The 19,062-nt window shown below is 37.1% G+C and overlaps 1 protein-coding gene across 6 annotated transcripts in view; it reads left to right on the plus strand.

Moving 5' to 3' along the window:
- Positions 1–19,062, plus strand: part of CNST (consortin, connexin sorting protein) — a 124,154-nt gene that overhangs the window by 67,213 nt on the left and 37,879 nt on the right. For all 6 annotated transcript variants that reach the window (XM_081222026.1, XM_081222024.1, XM_081222023.1 and 3 more), the window contains 3 exons: positions 8,527–8,732; positions 16,980–17,010; positions 18,780–18,866. In XM_081222026.1, the coding sequence (XP_081078152.1) occupies positions 8,556–8,732; positions 16,980–17,010; positions 18,780–18,866 (295 nt within the window). In that variant the 5' untranslated portion in view covers positions 8,527–8,555. The remainder of the gene's footprint in view (positions 1–8,526; positions 8,733–16,979; positions 17,011–18,779; positions 18,867–19,062) is intronic.

Here is a 19,062-nt window from a genome sequence, read left to right on the forward strand (position 1 = left end):
ACAATAACTGAAGTGAAAACCACACTAGAAGGAATCAAGAGCAGCATAACTGAGGCAGCGGAACGGATAAGTGACCTGGAAGACAGAATGGTGGAATTCGCTACCATGGAACAGAATAAAGAAGAAAGAATGAAAAGAAATAAAGACAGCCTAAAGGACCTCTAAGACAACATGTAATGCAACAACATTTGCAATATAGGGGTCCCAGAAGGAGAAGAGAGAAAGGACCCGAGAAACTATTTGAGGAGATTATAGTTGAAATTTTCCCTAAGATGGGAAAGGAAATAGCCACCCAAGTCCAGGAAGCGCAGAGAGTCCCAGGCAGGATAAACCCAAGGAGAAACACGCCAAGACACATAGTAATGAAATTGACAAAAATTAAAGACAAAGAAAAATCATTGAAAGCAACAAGAGAAAAATGACAAATAACATCCAAGGGAACTTCCATAAGATTAACGGCAGATTTCTCAGCAGAAACGCTACAGGCCAGAGGGGAGTGGCATGATATACTTAAAGTGATGAAAGGGAAGAACCTACAACCAAGATTACTGTACCTGACGAGGATCTCATTCAGATTTGACGGAGAAATCAAAAGCTTTACAGACAAGGAAAAGCTAAAAGAATTCATTACCACCAAACCAGCTCTACAACAAATGCTAAAGGAACTTCTCTAAGTGGGAAACACAAGAGAAGAAAAAGATGTACAAAAACAAACCCATGACAATTAAGAAAATGGTAATAAGAACATACATATCAATAATTACCTTAAACGTGAATGGATTAAATGCTCCAACCAGAAGACACAGGCTTGCTGAATGGATACAAAAACAAGACCCATATATATGCTGTCTACAAGAGACCCACTTCAGACCTAGGTACACAAACAGACTGAAAGTGAGGGGATGGAAAAAGATATTCCATGCAAATGGAAATCAAAAGAAAGCTGGAGTAGCAATACTCATATCAGATAAAATAGACTTTAAAATAAAGAATGTTACAAGAGACAAGGAAGGACACTACATAATGATCTAGGGACCAATCCAAAAAGAAGATATGACCATTATAAATATATATGCACCCAACATAGGAGCACCTCAATACATAAGGCAACTGCCAACAGCTATAAAAGAGGAAATCAACAGTAAGACAATAATAGTGGGGGACTTTAACACCTCACACCAATGGACAGATCATCCAAAATGAAAATAAATAAGGGAACAGAAGCTTTAAATGACACAATAGACCAGATAGATTTAATTGATATTTATAGGACATTCCATCCAAAAACCGCAGATTACACTTTCTTCTCAACTGTTCACAGGACATTCTCCAGGATACATCACGTCCTGGGTCACAAATCAATCCTCAGTAAATTTGAGAAAATTGAAATCATCTCAAGCATCTTTTACTGCCACAACGTTGTGAGATTAGAAATCAATTACAGGAAAAAGTTAAAAAACATAAACACATGGAGGCTAAACAATACATTACTAACCAAGAGATCACTGAAGAAATCAAAGAGGAAATCAAAAAATACCTAGAGACAAATGACAATGAAAACACAACAATCCAAAACCTGTGGTATGCAGCAAAAGCAATTCTAAGAGGGGAATTTATAGCAATACAATCTTACCTCAAGAAACAAGAAAATTCTTAAATACACAACCTAACCTTACACCTTAAGAAACTAGAGAATGAAGAACAAAGAAAACCCAAAGTTAGTAGAAGGAAAGAAATCATAAAGATCAGAGCAGAAATAAATAAAATAGAAACAAAACAATAGCAAAGATCAATAAAACTAAAACCTGGTTCTTTGAGAAAATAAACAAAATTGATAAACCATTAGCCAGACTCATCAAGAAAAAGAGGGACAGGACTCAAATCAATAAAATTAGAAATGAAGTTACAACAGACACCACAGGAATACAAAGCATCCTAAGAGACTACTACAAGCAACTCTATGCCAATAAAATGGACAACCTGGAAGAAATGGACAAATTCTTAGAAAGGTATAACCTTCCAAGGTTGAGCCTGGAAGAAAGAGAAAATATGAACAGACCAACCAAAAGTAATGAAATTGAAACTGTGATTAAAAATCTTCCAACAAACAAAAGTCCAGGACCACATGGCTTCACAGGTGAAATCTGTCAAACATTTAGAGAAGAGCTAACACCCATCCTTGTCAAACTCTTCCAAAAAATTGCAGAGGAAGGAACACTGCCAAACTCATTCTATGAGGCCACCATCATCCTGATAGCAAAACCAGACAAAGATACTACGGAAAAAGAAAATTACAGACCAATATCACTGATGAACATAGATGCAGAAATCCTCAACAAAATACTAGCAAACAGAATCCAACAACACATTAAAAGGATCATACACCATAACCAAGTGGGATTTATCCCAGGGATGGAAGGATTCTTCAATATATGCAAATTAATCAATGTGATACACCATATTAATAAATTGAATAATTAAAACCATATGATCATCTAAATAGATACAGAAAAAGCTTTTGACAAAATTCAACACTCATTTATGATAAAAACTCTCCAGAAAGTGGGCATGGAGGGCACCTACCTCAACGTAATAAAGGCCATATACGACAACCCCACAGCCAACATCATTCTCAATGGTGAAAAACTGAAAGCATTTCCTCTAAGATCAGGAACAAAACAAGGATGTCCTCTCTCACCACTATTATTCAACATAGTTTTGGAAGTCCTAGCCATGGCAATCAGAGAAGAAAAAGAAATAAAAGGAATACAAATTGGAAAAGAAGAACTAAAACTGTCACTGTTTGCAGATGACATGATACTATACATAGAGAATCCTAAAGATGCCACCAGAAAACTACTAGAGCTAATCAATGAATTTGGTAAAGTTGCAGGATACAAAATTAATGCACAGAAATCTGTTGCATTCCTATACTCTAATGATGAAAAATCTGAAAGAGAAATTAAGGAAACACTCCCATTTACCATTGCAACAAAAAGAATAAAATACCTAGGAATAAACCTACCTAAGGAGACAAAAGACCTGTATGCAGAAAACTATAAGACACTGATGAAAGAAATTAAAAATGATACCAACAGATGGAAAGATACACCACGTTCTTGGATTGGAAGAATCAATATTGCAAAAATGACTGTACGACCCAAAGCAATCTACAGATTCAATGCAATCCCTATCAAATTTCCAATGGCATTTTTTACAGAACTAAAACAAAAAATCTGAAAATTGTATAGAGACACAACAGACCCCGAATAGCCAAAGCAGTCTTGAGGGAAAAAAACAGAGCTGGAGGAATCAGACTCCCCAACTTCAGACTATACTACAATGCTACAGTCATCAAGACAATATGGTACTGGCACAGAAACAGAAATATAGATCAATGGAACAGGATAGAAAGCCCAGAAAGAAAGCCACACACCTATGGTCAACTAATCTATGACAAAGGAGGCAAGGATATATAATGGAGAAAAGACAGTTTCTTCAATAAGTGGTGCTGGGAAAACTGGACAGCTACATGTAAAAGAATGAAATTAGAACACCCCCTAACATCATACACAGAAATAAACTCAAAATGGATTAGAGACCTAAATGTAAGACTGGACACTATAAAACTCTTGGAGGAAGACATAAGGAGAACACTCTTTGACATAAGTCACAGCAAGATCTGTTTTGATCCACCTTCTAGAGTAATGGAAATAAAAACAAAAATAAACAAATGGGACCTAATGAAACTTAAAAGCTTTTTCAAAGCAAAGGAATCTACAAACAAGACGAAAAGACAACCCTCAGAATGGGAGAAAATACTTGCCAACGAATCAGCGGACAAAGGGTTAATCTCCAAAATATATAAGCCGCTCATGCAGCTCAATATTCAAAAACAAAACAACCCAATCTAAAAATAGGCAGAAGACCTAAATAGACATTTCTCCGTATTAGACATAAAATGGCCAAGAAGCACATGAAAAGCTGCTCAACATCACTAATTATTAGACATGCAAATCAAAACTACAATGAGGTATCATCACCTCACACCAGTTAGAATGGGCATCATCAGAAAATCTACAAACAGCAAATGCTGGAGAGGGTGTGGAGAAAAGGGAACCCTCTTGCACTGTTAGTGAGAATGTAAATTGATACAGCCACTATGGAGAACAGTATGGAGGTTCCTTAAAAAACTAAAAATAGAATTACCATATGACCCAGCAATCCCACTACTAGGCATATACCCAGAGGAAACCATAATTCAAAAAGATACATGCACCTGAATGTTCATTGCAGCACTATTTACAGTAGCCAGGTCATGGAAGCAAGCTAAATGCCTATCTACAGATGAATGGGTAAAGAAGATGTTATATATATATATACACAATGGAATATTACTCAGCCATCGAATGGAGTGAAATTAGGTCATTTGCAGAGATGTGGATGTATCTAGAGACTGTCATACAGAGTGAAGTAAGTCAGAAGGAGAAAAACAAGTATATTAACGCATATATGTGGAACCTAGAAAAATGGTACCGATGAACTGGTTTGCAGGGCAGAAATAGAGACACAGATGTGGAGAACAAATGTATGGACACCAAGGGAGGAAAGTAGTCATGGGGTGGTGGTGGTGGGATGAACTGGGAGATTGGGATTGACATGTATACACTAATATGTATAAAATGGATAATAAGAACCTGCTGTATAAAAAAATAAAATCAAAGAAAAAAACAACAACTGAAATGTAAGTCTTCCTCCCTGACCAGAATCTTGATTCCTCAGTTCCCTTCTCTATAGGGGAATTTCTTGGGTATCTTTCCAGAAATATTTAAAAATTATGGCACCGAGCACTAGCTCAGATCTTAGCATATGATCTCCTTGCATTCTTTTTTCCCATACACAAATGAGGAGTATACAGCACCACTCTGCTTTTTTTAAAAAGAAAGAAAGAAAGAAAAGATGCTGAACATCACTAATGGTCAGGGAAATGCAAATGAAGACCACAACGAGATATCACTTCATACCCGTTTGAATGGCTTGTATCAAAAAGATAACAAATAGCAAGTGTTGGTGAGGATGTGGAGAAAAGGGAACCCTTCTGCTCTGTTGGTGGGAATGTAAATAGGAGCAGTCACTATGTGAAAATAGTATGGAGATTCCTCAAAAAAGCAAAAGTAGAACTACCATACGATCCAGCAATTCCACTCCTGGGTATTTATCTGAAGAAAAGGAAAATAGTAATTCAAAATGATACATGCACCCCTGTGTCTATTGCAGCATTATTTATAATAGCCACGATATGGAAGCAAGCTAAGTGCCCATCAGTAGATGAATGGATAAAGATGATGTGTTCTGTACACACACACTCGTGCGCACGCAGATACATGCATATACAGTGGAATATTACTGAGCCATAAAACGATTGGAATCTTGCCATTTGTGATAACGTGGATGGACCTGGAGAGTGTTATGCTTAGTGAAATAAGTCAGAGAAAGAAAAATACTGTATGATTTCAGTTACATGTGGCATCTAAAAAACTAAATAAGTGAACAAACATAACTAAAGAGAAACAGAGTCAGAGAGAACAAACAGGTGGTTGACAGAGGGGAATGGGATGGGAGGAGGAGAGAAATAGGTGAGGGAGATTAAAAGGTACAAATTTTCAGTTACAAAATAAATGAGTCACAGGTATGAAATGTACAGTGTGAGAAATATAGTCAATAACTACGTGATATCTTTGTAATGATGACAGATGACAATGAGATGTATCATGGTGATCACTTTGAAATATATAGAAATATCGAATCACTAGGTTGTATACCAGGAACTAACAGTATTGCAGGTCAATTATACTTCATAAACAAACAAACTCATAGAGAAAGATCAGATTTGTGGTTACCAGAGTTGTGGGGTGGTGGGAAGGGGAATTGGGTGAAGATGGTCAAAATGTACAAACTTCCAATTACAGGATAAGCAATTACTAGGGATGTAGTGTATAACATGATAAATATAATTAACAGCTATATGTTATATGTGAAAGTTGTTAAGAGAGTAAATCCTAAGAGTTCTCATCACAAGGAAAACATTTTTTTCTATTTCTTTAATGTTTAATCTATATGAAATAAATTTATTGTGGGATTCATTTCGTGCTTTATGTAAGTCAAATTGTTAGGCTGTACACCTGAAAGTTATACAGTGCTGTATGTCAATTACATCTCAATAAAACTGGAAGAAAAAAATTTTAATAAGTAAATAATATAACTTAGAAAGTGGATCTAGCGGGAACCGTGACCATTATGCATCTATACTGTCTAAATAACTGAGGTAATCACATGGCGTGTTTTCATTTCCATTATTTAACAGGACCCTTTTTAGACCTCCTTTAGATAATGGAGTCATAAATTCTGTCCTTTTTCCTTACTTTGGAAAATCCTGCCCTTCTTTGGCCATATCCTTCAAGGGTTTTATTTAAATTCCCTCTACAGAAAATGAGCATTATAAAATTCAATTTTTCAAAGAGGAAGTATAGAGTAATATTTGATAATTATGTGGGAAGAATTTAATGAAGTATAGAATTTGAGAGGTTAGCCATATCACAGTTTATATGAAATTAAATAACTTGATTGGACACAGTATTGTGGCTGGAGAAAAAGGAAAGAAAACAGTATTTCTCTTAGTCTCTTTGTAGTTCTCTATACAAAGCTTATGTTCCTACATTGGCACTACTACCATTGTGGTTAGAAAATTAGAAGGCAGAAGAATCATCCATGTTTTCACAAATACTGTTCCTGCAAAATAAAATGGCAGGCCATCTCTAGGCCTCGTACTTCCAGGTCCAAACGACATAAAATGTATAGAAGAGAATTTTCTAAAATATAAGGAATCACTGTAGGTGATTATTTGTAGAAAGCACAACACTTGGAATTTTAATGCTGAATACGCTACTGGATATAACGGCAATACTATAGTAAGTAAATTAATCCCTGTGCTGTAGGAGTTATGATCTAATAAAGATACGACCCTTCACCAGTCACTATAATGCAACCCCGTCTAACTATGGTTTAATGCAAGACCATAGACCATATATAGGATTTAGAGGAAAGTAAGTTTACTTCAGGCTCATGTTGTAGAGAAATATATGAATTTTTTTTAGGGTAGAACTTAACTAGACAGATGGGAGGAAATTTTTTTCTTTTTTAATTTTCTTGGCTGCACTGTGCAGTATGTGGGATCTTAGTTCCCCAACCAGGGATCGAAGCTGAGCCCCTTGCACTGGAAGTGCGGAGTCTCAACCACTGGACAGCCAGGGACGTCCGGGGAGGAAATTTTTTTATCTGTTAGAATTTGTAATTGCTCAGAAAGGCGCAGAGTATTAATACTAGGGAGATACAGAATTGGCCAGCTTGGCTAGAGCAGTGGATTTATTTAGAAGGCAGTAGAAGACAGGGTTCTGGGCAAACTCCCCAACCTTTTTGGAACCAGGGACTGGTTTCGTGGAAGACAATTTTTCCAGGATCCGGGGTGTGGTGTTTCAGGCAGTAACGTGAGCGATGGGTAGCGATGGGGAGCAGCAGATGAAGCTTCGCTTGCTTGCCCATCACTCACCTCCTGCTGTGCGGCCCGGTTCCTAACAGGCCGCGGACCGCTATAGGTCTGCAGCTCACGGGTTGGGGACCCCTGCTGTAGAGGGGTGGCAGGAGGCAACTTCAGTCATGGTATGCACAAGCTAAATTACTGAGAAAGATCCTTTCCAAGCTGGACTAGCTGAAGGTATGTACAGATACAAACAGTCTATTCAATTTTAATATGAAAATTAGAACTGATGCTGAGATTTCAGTGAAGGGTGAAGTTATAATGTGTAACATTTAAAGTTTTAAACTTTGGTGTGTCATTTCAGGAGCTGTGGGCCAAGGATTTATTCACTGATTTTTTTTCCCCCAAGTTTGTGTTACTTCTTTTTATTAGGAAAAAAGCTTCTGTGGCCATTAGTTCTGGACATCTGAATTCCTTCTGCTCTGCTGGGATCCAGAAGTAGTTCTAAAGTTATCAGACCAAGAATTTAGAGAGGAAGGCTTAATTTCTTTAGCCTTTCATATGATAAACACATTTACCTTCCCATTTAGTTCTTTCATTTTGCATAAGACATGACTTCAGATTATAGTTAATTCGTTTGTCCTTTGGGAGAATCAAGTTTTTGGTCAGATTTTAACCTACATACTTTTCTTTAGATCTCTCTTTTTTATATTCTTAATTAAGAATATAAATTATATTCTTAATTTATAATATAAATTAAAAAGTTATATAGATCTAATAGAATTGCTTCTATTAACTAATTGCTAATAGAAACAATCAGATGTCAGCACAATCTTAATTTATTTAGGAGAATAACTTGTGGTTTCTGTGGGCCTTTTTTAATGTAATTAGCTTTATTTGAAAATTTTATGATTAACAGGCATAATTGTTTTAAGGTGTTCTACCATTATGGAAATTTATCCTAACATAGGCATTTTATTTACCTCTCAAAGGACTTTCTTCAGGAGATACCACACCCTTTATGCAAGAAAATATATTACATGCAGCCATACATGCTGTTAGTGATGAAGAGTCTGCAGAAGTAAATGCTAATGATCAACTAGAAGCCCCGAAGCTGGTTCTGCAATCTCTGTTCTCACTTATACGGGGTGAAGTTGAGCAGTTGGATTCAAGAGCACTTCCCCTTTGCCTTCATCAGGTATCATGTTAAACCCTTCACTTTCAGCCTCACTGAAATTCTGGAACCAATATTTGTAATAATCTAAAATCCTATTCTCTGTAATTGATTCTACCCCACCTGTCATTGGTGAGTCTGAGAGGAGGTGACCCTGGATCAGTGGCTGGTAGGAAATTTGGCATATCACTGACTCGTGGCCACACATTGGCTTGGATCATCAATCTATAGTTCATACTGTTGCTAACTTCTTTTGCTTAGTGAATAAGCCGTGTACAAATAAGAGTGAATGTAGTGAGTGCTTAATAAGTACCAACAAGGTACCAAAAACTAAGCTAGACGCTAAGGAAACAGATTATGTAACAGAGCATGTCCTTAAGAGAGGCACTGTGGAATAGGAGAAACAGTTTGTAGATAACTAATTGTAGAAGTCTGTACAAAGCATTAGAGTAGATATGTGTTTAAGGTTCAGCAAAAGCACAAAATGCATGATTAACTTCGTCCTTTGGACATTAGGGCAAAAAAAGGTGATTCTTGAGCTGGGTTTTGCAGGATGTGTAGGCTCTCACTAGATGAACAAAGTGAGCTGGTACAGAAAGAGAGAACAGTCCCTGCAAAGACATGACTGGGTTGTTGTTGAAGATTAAGATGTAAAAGAGACAGGAATTAAGACTGGGTAGCTTGTGCCATTAAGGGCTTACTTTTAGGCGCTGAGAGCCTTTTTTAAAAAAATTTATTTTATTTATTTATTTTTGGCTGCGTTGGGTCTTTGTTGCTGTGTGGGGGCTTTCTCTAGTTGTGGCGAGCCGGGGCTACTCTTCGTTGCGGTGCACGGGCTTCTCATTGAGGTGGCTTCTCTTTGTTGGGGAGCATGGGCTCTAGGCGCACGGGCTTCAGTAGTTGTGTCACGTGGGCTCAGTAGTTCTGGCGCACATGCCTAGTTGCTCCGCGGCATGTGGGATCTTCCTGGACCAGGGCTTGAACCCGTGTTCCCTGCATTGGCAGGCGGATTCTTAACCACTGTGCCACCAGGGAAGCCCGAGGCTGAGAGCTTTTAATTATGCAGGTGCCAGAATTTGAATTTTAGAAAAATAACTCTTTTGATGATTGGGAGGGTAAGCTAGAAGGTGGAGAGCCTGGAGACTGGGAGTTCTTTAGGACAGTGATGAGGAAGATACACAAGAGATAATTCGGAAAAGATTAAGATATTTATGAACTGTGTTTTATTTTCTTTTAAAATGAAAATAATTTGTATATGGGTGTGGAAAAAGCTTCACTTTTTATTTCACTCCTGTTTCATTTAACTTTTGCAGTGAGCAGTGAATAATTTTTAAGAAGTAAAACAGCTTTTGTCCTAAGGCAGGAAAACATATTCTTACAAATTTATGTTACCTCCTTGGTGGACTTGAAGAATGCCTTTGAGAAAATGTGTACTACTTTTTGACCTCTAATGTGTTACTGACATATATGGTATATGTTTACCATAGTTGAGAACTGTAGTTGAGAACCACCAATATTAAGGCAGCTTTCTAATCTTTCAGCCTTCCTTGAATTTGTACAGTGGATTGAGTTTGTAAAGGGTATTTGCATTAACTGTTATTTCATTCTCCAAACAATCTAGAGAGGTAATTATTATCACCATCTTTACAAGTAGGGAGGCTGAGACTCCCTCAAAAAGCAAGTTCCTTATAATTCTAGGGCTACAATTTGTTAGTTCCATTCAATGAATCTGTTTTGGGGACAACTTGGGAGAAATTTGAATATGGACTGTATATTAAATAATACTGTTGCATCAGTGTCAGATTTCTTGAGATTGATAATGGAATTGAAGATCATGTAGGAGAGTATCTTTATTCTTGGGAGATACATGTGCAGGTAGTACTTAGGAGTGAAGTGACATAATTCCTGCAGCTTAAGATATTTCAGTGGGAAAAAATATGTAAGGCAGGGAAAGACAGAGAGAGAAAGCAAATTTGGTGAAATGTCAGTAACTGATGAATCTAAATAAAAGGTATATGGCTGTTGATTTTACTGTTCTTTGAACTCTTCTGTAGAATTTCGATAAAAAGTTGGGGAAAAGGACATTTGGAGTAAATGGAAATAGCAAGTGTAGTAAAATCTTTTCAAGCAGTTTATGTCACTGGGCTATTACATTAAAGGTAAGAAGAATGATCTCTTCTACAGGCAGGTGATCCTACAGCTGAAGCAGATCTAGTAGAAAATCACATTTTTAGGCAGGAAGACAATAACAGTCTTGATCAGATGAAGATTTTTTTTTATGTCTCAAAGTAAAATTCTACCTTCATCCCCCAGGAACATGTCAGTTTGCTGGGTCCCATATGTTATGCTTCTTATATATCTCAGCAATCTGTCCTCTCCTGGCAAAGGAGCTTAGAAAGTATAGTGAGTTATTTTTTTTAATGCCATTTTTTTTTAATTTATTTAATTAAAAATATATATTTATTTATTTACTTAGGCTGCACTGGGTCTTAGTTGTGGCATGCGGGATCTTCGTTGCAGCACGTATGTGGGATCTAGTTCCCCAACCAGAGATTGAACTGGGGCCCACTGCATTGGGAGTGCAGAGCCCTACCCACTGGACCACCGGGGAAGTCCCTAGAGTGACGGTTTTAAAGTATGAGCTTTGACTCTACCACTAACAAGCAAAGTAGCTTTTAATTTCTTTTCCTGTAAAGTTGTAGAGGACTCAGTGAAATAATGCAATAAAAGTACTTAACATAGTACTTGGTACACTTAACATAAAAGCTAAATAAATATTAAGCATTATAACTATATTTCTTTGTCACTAATTCAAACATTGCTTGTTGGAAAGAGATGCTGAAGCCTGCAGTAAGCTGAGACATCAGGGCAACAGGAGTCAACTGATGGCTGCCTTCCTCAGCCCAAGAATACAAAATATCCTGTCACCTCCTAAGGGAGACACAAATCAGGGAGAAGTGGAGTGACTTTTTCTTTTTTTCATTATTTAGTAATTCCCAATATCTCATACTGTGCCTTTCACTGGGATTGAAAGTTGTTGACATTTTGCCAGATTTTCGTTTTCCTCCTACCCTCCAACCCCTCTCCATGCACATATTTTCCACTGACACATTTTAAAGTAATTTTCAGGTATTATATCACTTCACCCTTAAATATCAATACTTGTGCGTAAATTTCCCAAGAACAATGATACTCTCCTACATAACCTACAATGCCATTATCTACCCCAAGAAATGAGACATTGGTTTAATATTATTTAACATACAGCCTATACTTGTTTCCCTCAAGTTATTCCACAAATATTCTTTATAACTAGTTTTCCCCAGATCCAGTGAAGGAGCACACATTGGGAAGATTCTTTAGTCTTTGGTAATCCAGAACAACTCCCTGCCTTTTGTTTTGTTTTGTTTATTTGCTTGTTTGTTTATACTTTTATAACATTGACACTTCTGAAGACTCAAGAATTCTTGTAAAATTTCCCATAATTAGGATCTGCCTGATTATTTCTTCATGATTTGATTCAGGTTAAAATATATTGGCCAAGAATTCTACCTAGGTAACATTCCATACTCAGTTCTCTTTTGAACTCACTCCAATCTGGCCTTTGTGCCAACTACTCCATCAAAATTGCATTGTAAAGGCCAGGCGTTACCTCCATGTTGCGTGCCCATGTGAATCTAGTGGTCAGTCCTCAGTTTTCATCTTACTGGAAGTATCAGAATCTCTGAGAAGTTGACCACATACTCTATTTTACAGCATTTTCTTTTTTTTGCCTTTTAGGACCCCTCACTTTTGGCTTTTACATCTTACCTCACTGGACGTACCTTCTCTGGCTCATTTGTTGAGTCCTCCAAGTTTTACTAATTCTTAAACATTGAAGTGCTTCAGGATTCAATTCTGAACTACAGACTTAAACATCCAGCTTCCTGAGGCAGCTCATGGGCATTTCAAACTTAAGATGCCCAAAATCAAACTTTGATTTTTTTCTCCAAAATCTTTTGCTTTCCTAGTCTTCCCCCTTTTGTTAAATGGCAACTCCATCCCTCCAGTTGCTGAAACCAAATACTTTGAAGTCATCCTTCACTTTTCCCCACGTCCAAATCCAATCAGCAAGTCCTGCCACTCTATTTCAAAATATATCCAGATTCTGACCTCTTCTTACCTCCTTCATTGCCACCATCTCAGTGCAAGACATTATTAAATCTCACTTGGATTCTTGCAGTAAACTAATTGTAGAAACCTCCTTGCTTTACCTTTACTTCCATTTAAGTTTTTTTCTCTCTACACAGCAGTCATTGTGATTCAGATAAAATGTTACGTCAGATCATGTTACTTCTCTGCTCAAAGCCATCCACTGACTTCTCTTCACATTCAGAGTAAAAGCCAAAATCCTTACCATGGCCTACGAGATCCTACATGATTTGGCCCTGTTACCTCTTAGACCTTAATTCCTAAAACTCTCCTTCTTGTTCACTCCTTTCCAGGTACACTGGCCTCCTAGCAGTTTGTCAGATATACCAAGAATGTTCCTCCATCAGGGTCTGTGGTACTTCCTTTCCATCCTTTCTCAGGAGCTGCTAGATGATGTACTCCATCAAAACAAGGGAGTAAACCAAGGAACAGGAAGATTGAGATATAGGAAACTGGGGATGCTACCAGGAGAGAGGTGAAGGGAATCTCTAGGTAAAGGGAGATTCTAAGATGACAGCTTTGTACCAAGAAGGAGAGAGTAACACTTCTATTTGAGCAGATCAGAAGGGTCTGGGGAGGAACTTTTATATCATTTTCCTATTTCTGAATATTTGCGGTATCTGAATGTATTGAGGGAAGATTTAGACTCTTGGTGGACTGTTTAGAGTTGTATAAGTGATAAGTGCATGGAAAACTATTTTTTTTTAAAAAAGGGGAAAAAAAAACTCCAGGGGAAACAAAAAGTTTTCAGGAAAGGAAAAATAATGAGTTTACTACTTGGCTTAACTCATAATAAGGTAAACATTAAATGTTTATCTACCTATTACTACAATATAATAACGTGGGATAGGTGAATATGTGAGAGAAAGTGTGTGTTGTATATGTTTGTAGGGTTTGGATGGGGAGGAGCAAAAGACCCAATCCTCATTTTCTAAAACTGAAAAAATCAAGAAATAGCAAATACAAGCATAATGTTTAGAGATACAGCAAAAAAATATATTTTTAAACAGATAAGAGACATCTAAGTGCTTGCTCCTGAAGAAAGGAGAATAGGGCAAGAAGGATAGGGCCTTTTTTAACACACCTCATAGAACTATTTGTCTCCTTAAACCATATACATGAGTAATCTTGATAAAAATAAGAGCTAAAAGAAGAAATTTATAATTCAGGCATAAGGTGAGAATAGCATCTAGGTTAAGGTGGTGACAGTGTAAATCCAGAGGGGTGAATTTGCAATATTTTTTTTTTTTTTTTTTTTTTGTGGTATGCGGGCCTCTCACTGTTGTGGCCTCTCCCGTTGCGGAGCACAGGCTCCGGACGCGCAGGCTCAGTGGCCGTGGCTCACGGGCCCAGCCGCTCCGCAGCATGTGGGATCCTCCCGGACTGGGGCACGAACGAACCCGTGTCCCCTGCATTGGCAGGCGGACTCTCAACCACTGCACCACAAGGGAAGCCCGAATTTGAAATCTTGATGGAAGGACTTGGTGTAGATAGTAAAAAAAAAAAGGGATGAAGAGGAAATCAGAGATAAATAATGCTAGGATATCCAGTTGAAAGGAATGGTGGTACCACTAACAAATAAGGAAGTATGGATGGGAAGAGTTAATTAGGGGACAATTATATTATTTTTAACATGATATTATATGGATGAATATATGCTAAAGGCCATTTGATATAATGACTATGATTACTTTAGATATACACTTATACTTTTAACTCTTGGAACTCTTGAAGATTCCATTTAAAAATTATTTTTCTTGGGTTTGAGTAATCTTCCTACACTGACTTAGTTAATATGACTGCAGGTTAGCTTTAAATATGTAACTGAAGCCATAAACTTAGAAGTTTCTCATATAGAAGTAAGAAGAAAAAGATCAAGTGCTGTACTCTGTGCTCAGTGAGCTTATACTGAAACTCATCGCAGACTCAGGCCCGATATGGCTCCGCTAGGCTCCTTGAAGCCACTCTGTAAGACTATGGCCGAAAAACCACACCTTCCTAATTCCCTTTCTTTTTGTTTCTGGTAGGTAAAAGAAGCCTGAAACCAAGAGAACCTTAAAATTATTACCATCCCAAAGTGATTTTCAACTTACTTCTTCACATAATTCTACTCTGCCTCTCTCACTTCTGGTCCAGAGTCAGACTCGAAAACCATTTTAAGCACTTACTGCTATGTGCTGGGCACTGTGCTAGATGCAAATTCCCTCTCTTAGTCCTTACAGCAGCCCTGTCTCAGAGTCGTAGGTATTATTGTCCCTATTTTACAGGTAAGGAAGCTGAGTTTGAGACATGAAATGACATGTCCAGGGTCACACAGCTGGTAGTGGCAAAGCTTGGACTAGAACTCAGGTTATTCACTTTCAAACCTCACGTTTTTCTGTTCTACCAGGCTACCTCCCAGATCTAGACATATGGGGCATCAAAGAAAATCACATTTTCTTTTGCCCTGCTAGACTTGCCAGGGGTAGGTTTTTATAGGGGAAATGATCAGTATATTTATTTTGCAAGCTGCCCTTTCATCTTGGAAATGCCTTTTGTTTTTGAGACCTTGGGTTTCATGACCCTGTCTTTTTTTATATATATATAAATTTATTTATTTATTTTTGGCTGTGTTGGGTCTTCGTTGCTGCGTGCGGGGTCTATTCTTCATTGCGGTGTGCAGGCTTCTCATTGCGGTGGCTTCTCTTGTGGTGGAACACAGGCTCTAGGCGTGCAGGCTTCAGTAGCTGTGGCTTGCAGGCTCAGTAGTTGTGGCTCGCTGGCTCTAGAGCACAGGCTCCGTAGTTGTGGTGCACGGGCTTAGTTGCTCCATGGCATGTGGGATCTTCCCGGACCAGGGCTCAAACTTGTGTCCCCTGCATTGGCAGGCAGATTCTTAACCACTGCACCACCAGGGAAGTCCCATGACCCTGTCTTTTTGGTTGCACTTATGGTACTAGACTGTCATGGAAATCTGAAAGCTAACTGATTAACAGTTTACAAAGAGGTGATTAAGTCCATCTGTATTGCTATGTTGCTCCTGGAAGAATGTTAGATATATAGAATAAATTTTAAGCTAGGCAAATACTTCCTTTAAAACTATCCTTTTTCCACTCTGGGATTTGGGAAAGACCATTCCTTTTTATTGCTAGCTTGTAGGTTTGACAAGTGCTTTATTGCTCTTTGCCTTGGCAGCTACCTGGAAAATGGAGATAGTGATCTATAAATGGAATACCTTTTTCACTAGAGACTTACTAAAAATCAGTGGAAACTGTTTGAAAGTGTAAAGTACTTAATGAAATAGTTTAAATATGACAGTAGTCAATTTATGCAAATATTTCTCAGTGAGTACTTTCGGTTTTACTATTCTATTTATAAATGCTATACCTAAATAAAGATCTAAATAAAAGATCCCAAAGTTTTTAGAATCAAAGAATTTTTAAATTTAAAGGTGCCCTAGAATGAATCTGCTAAGTGATAAGCCTCAACTGGGTCCAGATCATGAGTCTCTGGACCCCACCCTCCCATCCAGTGCCCTTTATACTGTGCAGTGCTTTGTATATATTCCAAACATCATTGCTCAACTATTAGCACTTGGTCTGTCCTTTTCTGAAATATCAAAAGAGAATGAAAAATCAGTGTCCCATGAGGTAGTTTGTAAAACAGAAATGAAATGAATAGGTTTTAAGATTTCATGTGACATGACATATTTCAACTTTTTAATTTATGATAAAGTCATCCTTTCACTCATATTACACTTTTATAAGCCTCAGTAGCATTTCCCTCATTGTTTAGAGTTCTTACTTCTAAACTCTAATGAATCAGTGATGTTTGATTTGACTTGAAATAGAGTAGGAAGAATGAGATTGTATATGGACCAAAGAATGTCTATGTTTGCTTTTCTTGAGATAAATGACTTCAGAAATGTGTCCTGTGCCTACAGTCTGATTTTTTCTGAACTGGCGAATGTAGTTAAATAAGAGTTTTCTTAGTTCAGTATCAAAGACTTTGAGAATTTCAAGGTCTTGGTTTCTTCTAAATTTGTCTTTTCATCCAAATGTTAATTAATTATTTCCTCTGTTTTTTATTTGTTTTTAACAGATAGCAGAGTCTTATTTCCAGGAGGAGGACTGTATCCTTTTCTTAATTACAAGAAGAAATTCACAGATTTCTTAGAGAACTGCCCATTTTTAAAAACTGAGATTTACATACAATGAAATGTATAATCTGTTGTTTTCACTGGGTTTTGATTGTTGTATGCACCAATGTAACCATCTCAGAAAACAAGATGTAGGGAATTTGTCACTCCAGAAAATTCTCTAGAACCACCCAAATTTGACCTCCCATGAACAAGCCCTAATTTTACCAAAATCTAAATATTTGTATGTTGGGGGGAGGGGGGAAAGCATGTTGCCAAAAAAAAAAAAAAACATTGAATTTTTTTTCTTTTGAATTAAACAGAAGTACAAGTCAAGTAATATTCGTATCTTAGAGTCTGTCAAGCGTATTATACATAGTAAATCTCATAACTGTCTTATTGTAGCTATATATCAGTAAAGGGAAGATTGAGTTCTTCACTAGTAATAAACAGAAATGTTCTCAAAGGGGACTGCATGTTAACTTTTGTATAGGAAAGATTTATTCCCTTAGCTTTTAAATTTTCCTCATTTGAAATTGTTTTTGAAAGGTGGCCCAATATATACTCTAGAAAGAATGTATCCTAAGTATCTCTATTTCCCCATTTGTGTGGTTTCTTTTTCCTCCTAACCTTATTGACTTTCACCACAGATTGAGGGATAAGCAGTTATCATCCTGAACCCTATCAAGTAAACTACTAAACGAAACTTCAGACAGTGGCAGTTCATTTCTAAGTCTGTATGAAATCAAATTCTTATGGAAAGGAAGCTAGAACTACCCAAATAATGAGTATGATGTAGTGCAGAGCAGATCAGCATCGCATCCCTGGGAGCTTCTTAGAAATGAAAATTCATGGGCCTTAGAATCAGAGCTTCTGGGGATCAGACCCATGAATCTCTATTTTAGCAAGATTTTCAAATAATTTTTATGTTCAGTAAAGTTTGAGAAACATTGGTATACTTTTAAGCCATGCACAGAGGAAAATGGAATTGTCTCTGCTTCTCCCTGGCCTATTTTATGATTCCTGGCATATCTTTAAGACTACAAATGAGAGAGAGAATTAAACCTCTGAGTGATCATGGGAAGGACAAAAAGGTATAACAGTGAGTTTTTTCTCTTCCTTCTTTCTGGGTCAACATTTAGAACATGGCCCAAAGGAAGGTAGACAGTTGCACAATTTATTATGACCTCATATGATGCTAAATGTGTGATACAGATGGAGAAGGCAGCAGTTTATAAGAAAATCTACCAAAAAAGTAGAAGCACATAATTATGAAAATCACTGTGGCAAGTTAATTTTTTTTAAGTGTTCAGTGAGAAACAAGTAAAGGATCACAGGCAGTTGAAATCAGAAACAAACATTTGACTAGAGGGTAACATAGTTGCTTGACAGAAGGTAATTTAAGGAGAGAAAAAAAGCGGGGGGAACACTTAGATTACAGGATTCCATATGGGTCCTATTTCTAATTAAATTATATTTAATTGACTCTCCTAGAGATATTATTAGCAAGCAGGCATTCCTTGAACGTTAAAACCTTCTTTTTGTTTCTACTGTTTGCTGATAGAATGGAACCCAGGTAGCTACTGCATGATATGCTACATTAAAATTTACCTACTTCAAAACCAAGAAACCTTACTTAAGTTTTGTTTAAATTTAAAAGTATTTAGAGTCCTCTCATTTTTTGGTAAGCTTCAAATTTATCAACCGATATAGGACATTATTCTTTAGGCTGGATTTCTATTTTCCTCAAATTTTCTATTCAGATGAGAAAGCAATGAAATTCATTCAGCTCGAACGACTGTATCATGAGCAGTTGCTCGCAAATCTTTCTGCCATTCAAGAACAGTGGGGTGAGTACAGACTAACAGAATGTGGAATTATCAATAATCTAACAAGTTGCTCTCTAGAAAGTTAACATATTTGACCTAGTTTTAGGAAATAGACGTTTCTAGTCAAGTTAACGTTGCAAAGAAAGTAGCATTTTTACCACACATTTATGTCAATGTAAGAAAATTTTTCTCTTTGTATTTTGTTCTTCATATCAGT

This window comes from Mesoplodon bidens, assembly GCF_964165515.1.
Source record: "Mesoplodon bidens genome assembly, chromosome: 2".
NCBI classification, from domain to species: domain Eukaryota; kingdom Metazoa; phylum Chordata; class Mammalia; order Artiodactyla; family Ziphiidae; genus Mesoplodon; species Mesoplodon bidens.